General features: G+C 38.7%; 1 protein-coding gene and 1 long non-coding RNA gene across 5 annotated transcripts in view; one reads left to right on the forward strand and one right to left on the reverse strand.

Annotated features, from left to right (window-relative positions):
• Positions 1–433: 433 nt before the first annotated feature.
• LOC131354046 (uncharacterized) lies at positions 434–9,600 on the forward strand. Of its 3 annotated transcripts, none has more exons than XR_009204687.1 (3): positions 434–541; positions 1,193–1,321; positions 7,582–9,600. It is a non-coding gene; the product is annotated as an uncharacterized LOC131354046 (long non-coding RNA). The 3 variants fall into 3 exon arrangements; XR_009204686.1 differs by having other exon boundaries at positions 1,193–1,313; XR_009204685.1 differs by having other exon boundaries at positions 1,193–1,313; positions 7,585–9,600.
• Positions 5,415–14,600, reverse strand: part of il1rapl1a (interleukin 1 receptor accessory protein-like 1a) — a 113,571-nt gene continuing 104,385 nt past the window's right edge. Inside the window, exons 9-12 of one of the 2 annotated variants that reach the window (XM_058391269.1) lie at positions 14,134–14,280; positions 12,659–12,829; positions 11,619–11,663; positions 5,415–7,392 (exon numbers count right to left, since the gene is read on the reverse strand). In XM_058391269.1, the coding sequence (XP_058247252.1) occupies positions 6,677–7,392; positions 11,619–11,663; positions 12,659–12,829; positions 14,134–14,280 (1,079 nt within the window). In that variant the 3' untranslated portion in view covers positions 5,415–6,676. The remainder of the gene's footprint in view (positions 7,393–11,618; positions 11,664–12,658; positions 12,830–14,133; positions 14,281–14,600) is intronic. The other variant, XM_058391270.1, reaches the window with a different exon arrangement.

Raw genomic sequence — 14,600 nt, forward strand, 5'->3', positions numbered from 1 at the left:
GAAAACACACAACACATCAAGCCGTCAGGTGGATGGACGTCAAAACAGAAGAAAGACCACATCATGTTTTGCTTCTGAGGCTTTAATACTAGACTGCTGTAAATAAACGTCTGTAGTCTGTAACACATCAACAAAACCAGATGTAATGTTCTGCCAGGTTTTTACTGCAGCTGCCTTCAGTTTTTACTTGTTCTTGTGCGTAACGTTACACACCGTTCGGTCTGCGGCGTTCATGTGCCATTCAACTACGTACTCAACACACACACACACACACTTCCGCGTTACAGAATGGCACGATGGTGTGGTGCTACTTCTCAACAGTGGAAAAAAATTGCACGATGCAATATTTGTGATAAAAAAAAAAGTAACACACAGCAACAATACAAACAACCTCTTTAAACACTTACAGACAACACACACACACACTGACACACACACACTGACACTTATAAAGAGGCGGAACAAACACAAGCTGCACAGTCTTCCTCTGTCCGCCAAAAGACGTTACAGGAGAGATTTAAGGGAGGCAAACCATATCCAGGTACAAAGAGCACAGTAATCACTTTTAACTGTTTTAACACCTATTAACTGTGCTCTCTCTCTCTCTCTCTCTCTCGTTACCATTCGGTGAATAAGAATAAACATAAAAGTGTGTGTTTGCGCACGCGCGCACTTCTGTATGTTTGGGCTATGTACTAGTATTCCTTACTTTAAAGAGACCAAAAACGTCCCCACAAGTAAAATAATACCAATAAATTCTGACCTTCTAGGGATAATATACAGTTTGTACAGTATAAAAATAATTATGTTTCGAATGTCCCCTTAATGTTAGGGATACCAGTATGTATGTATGTATGTATGTATATATGTATATACTGTGTGTGTGTATAGTGTATTTTGTGTAATTGTTTATTAATAGCCAGTATGTGTTTGTAATATGCCTTTACATGTAATCTTTTTTTTTCTTCTAAAAATTAACATTATTTTGAAAACTCACATTCACATTTAAAATAATAAGTGGTTTCGGTATCGGTATTGTTAAAACTGGAACAAAACGTATCGGTATCGTATCGTATTTAAAAAAAATAGTGGTATCAACCATCCCTAATAAATACAAATGAACCATTTCCTTTAGTAGCCATGCATGTTCAACTAACTGCAGCTGATTGTCCAATTACTTTTTGTCTTAAAGGGATTTTCAACTTCCAACGAGAGCAACAGAAATTACAGTTGAGAAAAGTTTAACTTTCTGTAAATATGGAGCAACTTGCTGCAGCAACTAGCAATGGGACTGAAGATGATGATTTATAAAGGTACAAAGGTGAATTTTATACACAAACTTTAAATCTCCATCCGAAATGTTCTCATTTTAGCGGCAAGAAATCGGATTTTGAATGCTATGCGCCACCCACTGATAAACGTCATCACTATGGCAACCAGTAGTAGGAACTACAGTAAGATAGAAAGACTGTAAATTCTCTGAATGTGTGACTGTGAGCAATACATCAGATCAATACATCAGATCAATACATCAGGTGATCTCCGGTATGTATGAACACCTGTATAGTTTCATAGTCCCGGGGCTATCAAATATCATAATTATTAGTAATAGTTTCAGTAAGAAATCTCTTTTCTAATCCGATTTTACAATGCATAAGAATTCGCTCCCTATAGTGCAACACCCATGCTTGGATTAGTCGATTAATATAATTGACTAAAAAATCCGGACTGCAAACTCATTCAATCCTCTTGCAAATGTTTAACACCGGTCAGCTTCACACTGGTATTACACTGTCCATCATACATTCAGTCCGTGAACTTACTGAGCAGAGTAGCACAGCATCCCGGTGTCGGGTAAAGACTTGAAGAAAGACTTGTTTTTAAGATGAGTTTCTCCGGTGCGTGGATGAAGTCAAGTGCCTTGGAATACTCAGAAGAGAGAAGGAATACTGGGAGAGATAAACCTCCAGACTTGCCGTATAGACTCTGATGAAGTCGCCCTCACTGCAGCACAGTCCGAGCCGGCGTCCATTTACTCGCCTTTCAACAAACTACAAGTTTTGTAGCTAGACGAATTTTTTTAGTTATCATTATCAAAGTTCACCTTTTCAACCCACACTCAAACTTTCACCAGATTTTAGATAATCTCCGCATTGTCTTCTCCTGCGTTGCCTCTACCTTCCCGGTTTTCACTTCCTCGCGGTTATTAAGGAAGTGCTCCATCATGTGGCTCACTAAAATGAGCTGATTTAGCGACGTTAAAGCTAAATAACTTCTCCATCTCAAATCTATGGTCTTATATATATACAGCTTTTGAAAAAAATAAGAGATCATTGCCCAATCTCCAGATTTGAACCCTATTAAAAACCTCTGATCCAGGTCCGATCCAACAGACGAGCTACTGTTGCTCAAATTGCTGAAGAGGTTAATGCTGGTTCTGATAGAAAGATGTCAGAATACACAGTGCATCACAGTTTGTTGCATATGGGGCTGCATAGCCACAGACCAGTCAGGGTGCCCATGCTGACCCCTGTGCATTACCAAAAGCGGCAACAACGGGCACGTGAGCATCAGAACTGGACCACGGAGCAAAAGGTGGCCTGGTCTGATGAATCACGTTTTCTTTTATATCATGTGGATGGCCGAGTGCGAGTGGTCATAATGTTATGCCTGATTAGTGTATATATATATATATATATATATATATATATATATATATATATATTTATATACAGATGCCCTTCCTGACGCAACCCTCCTATAGAGAGGGTAGAGAAAATTATATTACATTTCATTAGAAGTGTGCCTGACAAAAGCAAAAGTGAAAGAAGGCCAAGCCATCACGTTTTAACATGCCCCTTATCTTCAGCAGAAAAGCATCTCAAAACACACATCAAACCTTGATTAGGATGGACAACAACAGCAGGAGACCACATCATATTACTCGGCTGTCACCCAGCTGAGGCTATAATTGGCACAGAAACTGGACAGCTAAAGACTGGAAAATGACCAGGGGATTTTTTTGTCCTCTGTTTTTGGGCCTTAAAAAATTAGACAAACTAACATAATCATAATGAAACGCCATTTTCTCATCCACACTCAAACTTTCAACAGTTTTTCTTAGATAATTGCCACATGGTCTTCTCCTTTGTTCCCTCTACCACTGTTTTTCCCCCCTACCAGTTTACACATCCTGACAGTCATTAATGAAGTGGTCTATCCTGAGAGTGTTGAGTGTTGGTATTAAGTGTGCACTGCAATAACAATTGTTTCCCTACTGGCAAACCCAGTGTTGTTTCCAATCCCTATAGTGTTTTCTATGTTAATGATGGTATTGGAGAAGTGTTTGGGTATGCGGTTGTGAAAAGTCCAGGATCCAATTAGAGGTGGATAAAGTAAGGCCCTGTTTCTGTAGTTTAGTAGCCAACTTGCAGAACACTATAATATTGTAGGTGGAGCTCTATGAAATGCATTTTGGATCAATTTTGATGTTTTACGTTTGGCAGAACCAAAATAGGGACGTTTTATTGTCGATTGATCTTCTCTTACAGCAAAACAAGTTGATAATAATGGTTATAAGGACCTCCTGTACCTGAACCATCTACTGTCTGTACATATTTACAGTTGTCATGGCAGACTGCTTTGGCATGGGAATGATAATTGATCATTAAACTCTCAAGGGGACTATGACCATGGACAGGGTGAGGCTGAAGATCCTAGTCAATTTAGCTGCTATTCTGGTTATCACAATGCATGAGGACTCCCCCAGTTATTACATCCAGCCCGTATGCCTTGTATCATCATTGGAAGGTAAGCACCATGTCCGCTGATGGTGGCTTAGACTTCATTGCTGACAAACCAGGCACACAAGAGTTTGAGCTCATCCGCTAATATTGGGTCACTGTTAGGAGGGGTAATATATACATTACTACAATACAGTGGAAATTAATATCCAATATATTTGCAATTAAAGAGTGAAAGGTTAGTAAAATCCAACAGCTTTTTTTCCCCTGCCAATGCTGTACTTAATTCTCATCATCTTGTATTGGCTTTCACACTGAGAATGAAAACATTCAGCAAATCAAAGGAATTACAGAAAAAATGCTTTTAGCAGCACTTGATTTTCTGTTTATATTTTACAGTCTTTACATCAGGTACTATATTGCACAATGTATTGTCTATGTTGTATGTGGTGTACAGAAGATGTACCATCTGTTCTAAGTAATAAAACATAGCCCAGAGTATATAATTCAGCAATGTAATTAAGGTCACATACTGCATGTTTACCATATTTTCTCACATCAACCATAAAAAAAATCAAACCTCTCAGCCATGATGATATTGTTCAGATCATTTGTTTTTGCATTAATAAATCTAAGAAGGAACATTGTTAATAAATGTATGCGTATGATGTGGTACCAAGCGAATGTCACTGAAGACTTTTTCTCCCATATCTATTTTTATCCATGCAATATAATGTAGCATCTCTGAGCTGCAGTTCCTTGTTTTAATATGTTCCTTGTTCCATGTCACTAGCTTTCAGGAGCCTATGCCTTTTCCTGTGCAAATAATTGGTGGTAGCAAGTGGTTATATTGCTGTTTATAGCAGTTATATTGCAGTTTATACAGTTTATTACAGTTTGTAAAATTGATGACAATATCATCAAAGCCCTGTATAAATAATAGCTATAGCCTAGTGTGTGTGTGTGGATGATAGCATTGCATCTCAGCTAGGTCATCAGCATGAGAAATTCCTGTACTCTTTGGTTCTTTAAAAACATTTCTGAGGGAGATTCCATGTTAGTCATAGTCATTATTAGTTTCACTACATCACACTGTACTGGTAATCTTCTGTACTTTTATTATAGAAAGTATTAGATAAAAGTATTTTTAACCTAACTATGTCAAACAGCTAAAGCAAAATATTATTTACTAAAATGTAAATTTGCTTTTAGAGCTGACCTTTCTACTTCCTACCTCCTACTTTTAAGCAGAACAGCTAACCAAAACTGCACAAAGCAGCATAAAAGGATGCCAGAGAACTGTAACATCGAGAATGTAAATATTTGTTTTTAAGGAAGAGCAGCATAATGACAAATTGAAATTAATAACTACGACATGGACTCCACTTTATCTAGCTAAGGTGTGTGCCAAGAAGTCTACTTGATTGAGTATTGAGGATTTTTTATGATTTGTTTGCTGATGTTTTTGTTTGTTTGTTTAATTTTCTGTATGTATTACTATATTTGTATTTGTTTCAATATATTTGTCATCTGTTGTATTTAATACATGTACATTGCGCTACATACATTACAAATGTAAACCGAAAGAAATCACAAGGGAATTACTCAAATTGAAAGTGAAGTCTGTTTACAAAGTCTGTAGAAGTGGCACATTTTGCCCACACATGCATGCACACACACACACACACACACACACACACACACACAGCAGACGTTATCATTTACTACACATAAACTGACAGAGGTTGGTGATTTTAATGCACAGTGACAAACAAAATGGAAACAAGAATGATTGTGCCTTTAGAAATATAAACACTTCATTTCAGTGGCTGTAGTGTTTTATAATACATAGTAATATAAATATCCAAATCATAATACATATCAATCCTCTATGCATATGGATTTTACACAGGATTTTAAGTCCTTTAAAACTTGACTTTAAGAGTTATTCAAAAAAGAAAAGAAAAAAAAAAACCTTGTATTTCATTAGGTTTTACCCAGCTATAGGAAATGCAGTATACTATTGTTTCCTAAATTAATTTGAGGACATCAAGTTATTTTATTGTAGGTTGTACAAACAAAAACAATGTAGCAAAATTTATAAAATACCCCAAATGCACAAGTCTTTTACCCCGTTGTCCTGGTGACGCTGTTATATATAGAGAAACAGCTTTCCATTTATAAAAATAGATTTCTTGTTTCTTAAAATACCCTTTATTATTTGAGGATGGGCTCCACTCCTTGCATAATTCTCTGTGATTTTTTTTCCTCTTACAAATTGTCCAATTAAAATCATAAATACACATCATACAGAAGCTAACAGAAACTGGACACTTGGATCAACATGTAGAGCAAACTCTTGGTGAAAACAAAAGGGTAAACATTTCATTTAGCCAAGCCCTAATTTCAAAATGGCTCACAAACTGAAAGTAAGTCAAATCAACCGTAGTCTAGTAGTACAGTAAAAAGATCATCAACTAAACAAAGTGAAAGTATTGATATATCTTTTGGCAACAGAAAAAAAAAAAAAAGAAAGGCAGTGTGATGACACAAAGTGTATAGAGACCGGGAGATGGTGATGCTATGCGTAAACTGCAGACGTCTGTGCAGGACCCTGTTTCCGTTCGTATGGTGTGGCTCCGTGTCTCAGTTCACTCAGATTTCCCATTAAGTTGATATGGCACTATTTAATTAATCCCTTACTGCGGCGCTTTACTTCCAGAGTAGCCTCAGTATGAGATCAGCAAATCCAGTAGACCGAAAACTGGACACGTAAAGACCATGGTGCTTGATCAGAGCAAAGGCTGTTCCGTATGTATATTTATATATATAATCTATGTTTGGCCAGGCTTCCCTACATCCCTATGAGTATAAGAGGTTTTGTCCCAGCCTAGCCCATCTACAGAAGTCATATAATCCTTGCTGCTTCTCCATCACCAGATGACACTGGAGATGCTGGTTTCACGGGGCAGCAGCGGCAGCATGGCGTTATTGTTGGCGTGCGGCTCATCCAGGCTGTGTTGGCGCTTGGCGGTGGGCCACTGGCCGTTAAGCAGCGTAAGCGGCAGGTTGCAGTAGGTGGGTTGTGCTGGCAGAGTGGCTCCTGCTGCCAGTGGCAGCTCGTAATCATAGCTGCGGAAGTGCGCATGTTTCTGCCTTGCCAGTGAGTGCGCTCGGTACGAGCTGCGCAGTGCGGCCCGGAGCTCTGGACGGGCTGGAGCTGCTGCTGTTGATGCTGCTGTGGCCACTGAGATTGCTGAAACGGTGTGGAGGTGAGCGAAGGGGTTCGGCTCTCCTGCATCTACTGCGGGGGTCCTGAGACTGGGCTGTGGCCGGCGGCATGGCATAGCATAACGCAGCTGCTTCCAGAATCGTGAGCCAGGCTTGTTGCTTCGTGGGCCGCTCCAGCGCACCACCGTCAGAGACTTGATAGACTGCTTCAGCTCCTCTACCTCTTGGTAGTTGATGACGCCACGCAGCTCGGCGCATTCGATCAGAATCACCTTGATCTCACCTGACACTAGAGAGCTGCGAAGGCGTGACTCCATCTCAAATATGCTCCAGCCACGACGTAGCACATAGCCAGGGGTCAACACGATAATCAGACGTTTGCTCATCTCCACACAGCGAGCCACATCTTCAATATATGCTACAAAACATAGAGAAAGAAACACATTATTGATATTGGAACAGTTACTGTTTGCCGCTGTTTCGGCTCATTCCAGCTTCTGTGTTTGCGCAGATTGATTCAACTGTGAGTTAGCCTTGGTTTATGTTCGAAAAGTCCTTTGTGTGATACCACAGCAGTTCTAAGTCATGTTTATGCTTTTCCTCTCAGCAGGTTTGACCGATCAGGAAGAGGAGACACTGCTAAAGTGCTTACTGATGCCTATTGATCCTACAGTCTCAGCTTTTCCAGTCCCTGAGGTCTCACCTGGTCCATGGAAAATCTAGTCATGTTTCTGTCATGCGGAGCATAAAGCAAAGTCTAGTCAAACAAGTCAAACCTGAACTCAAAACTGAGAAATAAACAAAAGCAGTTGCTCTTAGAAAACTAACTTGTCAAATCAATAAATGCTTAAAGAATTTGTTAACAGAATAACTTTGTCAATCTGTTTGCTTATTCAGGAGAGTTTTATCTTTCATTTCTTGGTTCGAAGTTTAATCCTCTATTTCTTGTTTTGAAATCGATACTGTGGACTCATTTGATACTACAGTCTTCTTTCACACTTTCGTCAGTACAAATAAAACATGATCTTCACACATTTACTGAACCTCTACCATCACTTTCTATAACAAAGTGTAATATCTACTATATTTATACTCTTCCATACACTAGCATATAGTGAAGCAATGATGTTTAATTAAACCACTTTTCTATATATAGTACGTAACTCCAGGCATCTCTTGCTCACAGCACTTCAAGATTAGTTCAATAAGTTGCCTAACTCCAGTAACAAAGCTAATGTCTTATAATAACTTGGCAAGGTGAGGCAAGATTACACCAGAAGCAATGCAGCAAAAACATCACGAAGCAACTTCTGCCCTGCACTTTTCAGTTGAACATTACATTATAACATCAGGTTTCAGTTGAGCATTTCATTCTGTGCTTCCACACTATTAGTAAATGTATCTGTAAAACTGTCTGTATGTAGCCTGAGGTTTTCTCGTCTATACTCTGTGCCAGACTTCACTTGCATGAGGTTCTGTACTATGGATTTAACCAGTGCAGTGAAAAATGCTCGATTTTATCTGCAGAAAACCTCTTGAATTGGTGAGACCACAAGCACTGGATTCTTTTTTTAAACTCCTAGCAGTGAAGACACATATGTAATGACTTTCTATGAGAGATGTACTCATGTTCAACACACATGAATAGGAAAGGAATTTGGCTGAAAGTCTCAGCACCAATCTGCTGAAAATCTGCAGTCATTTTGAAAAATTGCTCCTCTGAATATTGCATTTTCTTGATTTTGTGTACATTTCTATGATTGCAAAATCCTGGAGGGACTGATTAAACACAGAGCATTTATTTCTGGGCTTTTTCCCATTATGAGTAAATGTGTCTGTAAACTGTCTCTATATAGCCTGGGGTTTTCTTAGCTGTACTCTGTGGCAGGTATGACTTACACAAAGTTTTGCATTATGGTGATCAACCAATGCTGTAGCAGGGTTATACATAAATAAATAAATAAAAGAACACTATCTTTTCTGGTCCAGAGATCTTCAAAACTGCTTCTAGCTTTTTTGTGTTATTCTGCATGATTCCAGTCTCTGGGCTGCTGCCGATTTTTGATTTATTTATTAGAAATCATTGTGTTAACCTTAATGTCTAAAATTTTTTTTCTTATTTAAGTAGTTTCTCTGGTGGAGTTATTTGAGAGTCAGATGTAAATATGCTACTTCATTGTGGACAATAAACTTAGGCATCTACAGTAAAATGATATCATGAATGCTATAGATAACTGTAATGTGGTACTACTTTCCTTGTAATCTCATATTTCAGGAACAGTATAAATATAGCAGATTTTGCATAGGATAATTTTTTATGTAGAGAATATAGTGGTTCAGTACCCGAGATAATACCTCATTTGTACTGATAAAAAAGCCTAAGATCACAGTAGGATCAAATTATTCCACAGTATTTATTTAAAGACAAGGAATAAAAGTTTTTAAAAAACTTTTTCAACAATTAACCTCTCTCCAGAATGAGCAGACACATTGACATTATTATTCTGGAAACAAATTCTGTAAGCATTTATTGATTTCATTTGGCTGTTAGTTCTCATCTGTCAGCTGCACAAACATCATGTTTGGCCTTTCTTGTTAGCATGTAACCTCCACAGGTTAGCATGTAACCTCCACAAGAGCATAAAAATTATTGCTCAGTTTTATAAAGTAAAAAACTTTTTGCAGAAATAATCTGTACAGTGTTAGACAACAAGTCAACTAAAATAAAAAGCAGCTGCTATTAGTCATGACCAAATACCAAATCTGGCAAGAGCAGCATACAAAAATTAGGCAAGTTTGAATAAATATACCAACAAAATCAAGATATGTAAAAAAAAAAAAAAAAAAAAAAAAGGAATCTCTCAAGAGATCAGACTCAGGGTACTATAGCTCTGCTTTTCAGCTTCTAAATCCCATGATCCTTCACTGCCCACTGAGCTGCTTTCTCATCTCCTATAGTATCTGCTATTGTCCCTACACTAGTAGCCCTGGCCAGTGAATTTCTGCTGTCACTTGCAAATAGTCCTATGTTACATTCCATATGGTATTCCTTCTGTCATCCGATCTATGGAATTGAGTCCACATGTCCCTGTGCTGGTCTCTGTCCCTGACTGTAGTTTGTGTACAATTTGTGCTCCAGTCTCTGAGCTGTTTCACTCCTAAACCCTGTTCCTAACTCAGTACCAGGCTCTGCTATTTCCTCTTATTCAGTCCCAGTTCGTGACCTCCTCTTTAGCACAGGACCTTTGTTCATTCTCAGGCCTCATCTGTTATTCAGATCTAATCAATGTCTCACCTCTGGGCCCAGTCCCTGTCCTAAGTATAGTTCATCCCTGACCTGTCCCTGATCTTTTCTTATTCACAGAAACCATGGCTCTGATGATATTTGTTTTGTTAACTTTTGCATCCATTCTGAATCCATTCTGCTGATTGGACCATTAAAAATGCACCCACTGTCCACTTTAATAGGAACACCTGTACACCTGCACATTTATGCAGTTATCCGATCAGCCGATCATGTGGCAGCTGCACAATGCATTAAATCATGCAGAAACAAGTCAGTCTGATCTCTGTGACTTTAATCATGGCATTGTTTTTAGTGCCAGGTGGGCTGGTTTGATTTTTTTTTTTTTTTTTCAGAAACTACCGATCTGGAATTTTCACACAATAGTCTCTAGAGTTTACACAATGAAGCAAAAAAAAAAAAAAATAATAATAATAAATAAATAAATAAATAAAAAGCATCCTGTGAGCAGTTGGTCCACAGGATGAAACACCTGATTGATGAGAGAGATCAGAGGAGAATGACCAGACTGGTCTGAGCTGACAGGAAGTCTATTGTAACTTAAATTAGCAATTGTGGTGAGCAGAGAATCACTGAAATTGGACAGATGAAGACAGGTGATTTTTTCCCAATCTTTAGCTGTCCGGTTTGGGTGATTCTGTGCTCATGGTATCCTCAAATTCCTGTTTTTGGCTGGCAGGAGTGGAACCTACTGTTGTAGCTCACCCACTTCAAGGTTTGTGCATTCTGACATGCTTTTCTATTCAACACAGTTGTATGAAGAGAGTATCTGGGTTAGATTACTGCCTTCCTGGCAGCTCAGACCAATCTGGCCTCAAACCTCTGACCTCATTATCAACAAGGTCTTTCCACACACAAACCTGTCACTTTCTAAATTTGTTTTATTTTGTTTTTCGCACAAATTTGAGTAAACTCTAGAGACTGATGTTCATGAAAATCCCAGGAGATCAGAAGTTTCTGAAATACTCAAACCAGCCCATCTAGCACCAAAAACCTAGTTAAAATCCCAGAGATTGCACTTTTTATTCATTCTGATGATTGATGTGAAAATTACCCAAAGCTCTTGACCTGCATCTGCCTCATTAGTGGCTGATTAAATAACTGCATGAATGTGCAGGTGTACAGATGTTCCAAATACAGTGGTTGTGGAGTGTAGAGTGATTGTGCTTGTATGTCGCATGTCTTACAAAAATATAAGGCATAAAAAAGTAGCAAGACAAACAACAAATAACACTAATGACACGATTCACAATCACATTTAAGACACAGGAATGGGGCATGAGCAAAGAGCCATGTGTGTGTGTGTGTGTGTGTGTGTGTGTGTTAGGATTAAACTCTACCTCTAACAAGCTGTGTCTCATCCTGGTAATGTTCACTGCTGAGACCTAAACATAAACATTCAGCTTTTCATACAACATGAACAAACACATACGCACAAAGCAATTATCGGACACAGACAGTACACAATACACACTGAGACTACACATATAACACAAACTGATGAAGGTGACACACATTCAAGCACGTATCATATATTGCGAATTAACCGAGTGTTTAGTTAGTTAGCTCCAAAGAAAATGTAAAGAGCAACAACAACAATAAGAAGTCAATCATGTGGTAAATCTCAAGTCATTGGAACTTGGCTTTTCTTCTTCAACCTGTCAAACAGAGTAAGGTTCACAGGCTTTCATGACTGCCATAAAATGAAAATGGGGTAATATAATATAATATGCACTATGCACTGCCTCCAAATACTATATTATACACACTCTCAGTGGCTGCTAATAGTATTCTAAAGCCTCTGCCAAGTGTGCAGGTTTAGAGAGGTGTGAAATAGTATTCATTAAGTCATATTGAGTCATAAACCTCTTTATCATGGTCAGGGTCATGGTGAATCCGGAGCTATCCGGGAAAGACTGGGTGCAAGTCAGAGAACAGCAGTACGAGAGATGAAGTACCTCTACAGTAGAGACACTGGCTTCCTAGGGAGGCATGTTTCATTCTTTTATGCCAGGCTTGGTCAAGTGTCTCAAGCAAACCAATCAGCACACAGTGATTTCCTTGTTATTCTGTGTCAGGTCTCCATAGAGCACTTTCAGAGACTTTATCATTTGAAAGCCTTTATTTGATGTTCACCACTGAGGGCTGTACAAAAGTAGCTTTGGTTTTCTTTTTTTTATCTACTGCCCTCTGATGTATTACAGTTTCAGTCTCCTTATAGCTCTGTGCAATTGGATGCCACAACACTGAAGCACTCACAAATACAGACAGGTAGACTGTGTCAAAAAGACATGCACACACACACACACACACACTCGCACACACACACACACACACACACACTCACACACACACACACACAGACAAAGGCTGCACATACTGCTGGTGGGGATGAGATCTCTGTCTGGGATGAAGAGTTTGTAGCCATAGTGTTTCTCCAGAACATCAGGAAGGATCTCCAGAGCAAAGCGCTCTTCATCCTGAAGCTCCTGCCCCCACTGATCCATCTCCACTTTACTGTAGGACAGGTACGCATCATACTCCTTATGACCTTAGGTAAACAGATACAAAGATGTCACATGTCTCATATCATACATCCATATGACAACATGACGGACTAGAGTGCAAACATGAAACACACACTGTTCTTAAGCTTATTGTTTTGCCTTTACCTGCCCTTATATTTTATGGTTTAAGTCCAAATCAACAACTGTCACTCAGTTTTTCATGTCTTTTAACCTTTGGACAAGTGGAGTGATACACACGGTGAAATATCCCAGTCCCAGTGTGGTTATATAAAATATTAGCACTCCTAGAACACTGCTCATCCAATTAGATTTAGCGAATTAAAACTATGTACACTCTTTAGGTTATACACTGCTCATTGTTACTGACCGTACATTCAAGTCCTCCTGAGAAGTTTGTATTTATGAGTTGGGAAGTCAATAGTTTTTGTTTTTTTTTAACTCTATTTGAAGAACATAATATGCAGAACACAGAATGTAAGACAACAAAACAAAAACAAATGTCTTGATATAATAGCTTGGCAAGCTGAGGCATTTTACTCCAGAAGCACTGCAGCAAAGACGTCAAGACTTCTGCAGTGCACTTTTCAGTTATTCAGTCCCTCCAGGATTTTGCAGAGCTTTTTCAAAATTTGTGTTGCAGAGGGTTTTTTTGGTGGAAAACAACTGGAATTGGGGAAATAAAGGATTCTTCTTTTAAACAGTTAGCAGTGAAGACACATACGTAGTGACGTGCTATGAGAGCTGTACTCATGTTTAACACACGTGCATAGAAGAAGTCTGGTATGTTGCGATGACATCACACGACAAGTCTCGGTACAAACCTGCAGAAAATCTGCAGTAATTTTAAAAAACTGCAGTCTACCTGGATATTGCAGTGTTTGCTAGATTTTGTGTTCATTTCTGCACTCACAAAATCCTGGAGCACTGATTAAACACAGAGCATTTATTTATCAGTGACTGTATCTGTATTAAAAGTATATATATATGTATATTCATATCCTGAGGTTTTTTCTGACCATTTATACATAAATAAACCTCATTTTGTACTTTTTCCTCGGTCCAGAGCTTGCAATCTTAGTGTCTGTTCCTATTTGAAGCTGTTTCTTTTTCTTCTGCATGAATCCAGTCCCTGGGCAGCTGCCTTTTTTTGTTTCTTTATCACAAATCAGTGTGTAACTGACAAAATGTCTAAAACTAAAATCCTGTCCATATTACAAAACACTTTTTAAAGGCAGTTTCCTTCCTTATGATTCCTTATGTTATGATTTGTTCTGTCCACAAGGGGGCAATATTGAACCACTGTGACTAATATGCAGACTTTGTTTACCTCCATCTGAGTCCTCCCCTCCGAAGTGATGTCTGTAGCAGAGCAGCAACTCGATCCTGTAGCATTTATACACAGAGAGCAGCAGAACAAGCACCAGCAAAATGGCTCCTAATCCTCCAGCCAACTCCATCGTATACATCAGCTCGACTGAGAGAGAAACAGGAAAAAGTCATACAATCCGTTTGCTATAATCAAGCAGATGCTTTAACTCATGCTGTTTTTTAAGCGCCTATATTGTTTGAAACCCTTGTGAAGGTTTTACGTGGGTAGTATTTAACCATGCAATATTTGATGAAGATATTCTGTAGAAAAGGATTATACTGACGAATACCAATTAGCAATCAAAGCAACACAAGAAAGATGAACGTGGCACCGAGCCTCAGCTTGTGGGTCAGGAGTTCAAAAAAGAGTTACACATTTCAATCCCTTTAGACTTGAAGAAGGTGTTGTGATGCTCATCAATAAGC

Source organism: Hemibagrus wyckioides, linkage group LG06 (genome assembly GCF_019097595.1).
Source record: "Hemibagrus wyckioides isolate EC202008001 linkage group LG06, SWU_Hwy_1.0, whole genome shotgun sequence".
Taxonomy (NCBI): Eukaryota; Metazoa; Chordata; class Actinopteri; order Siluriformes; family Bagridae; genus Hemibagrus; species Hemibagrus wyckioides.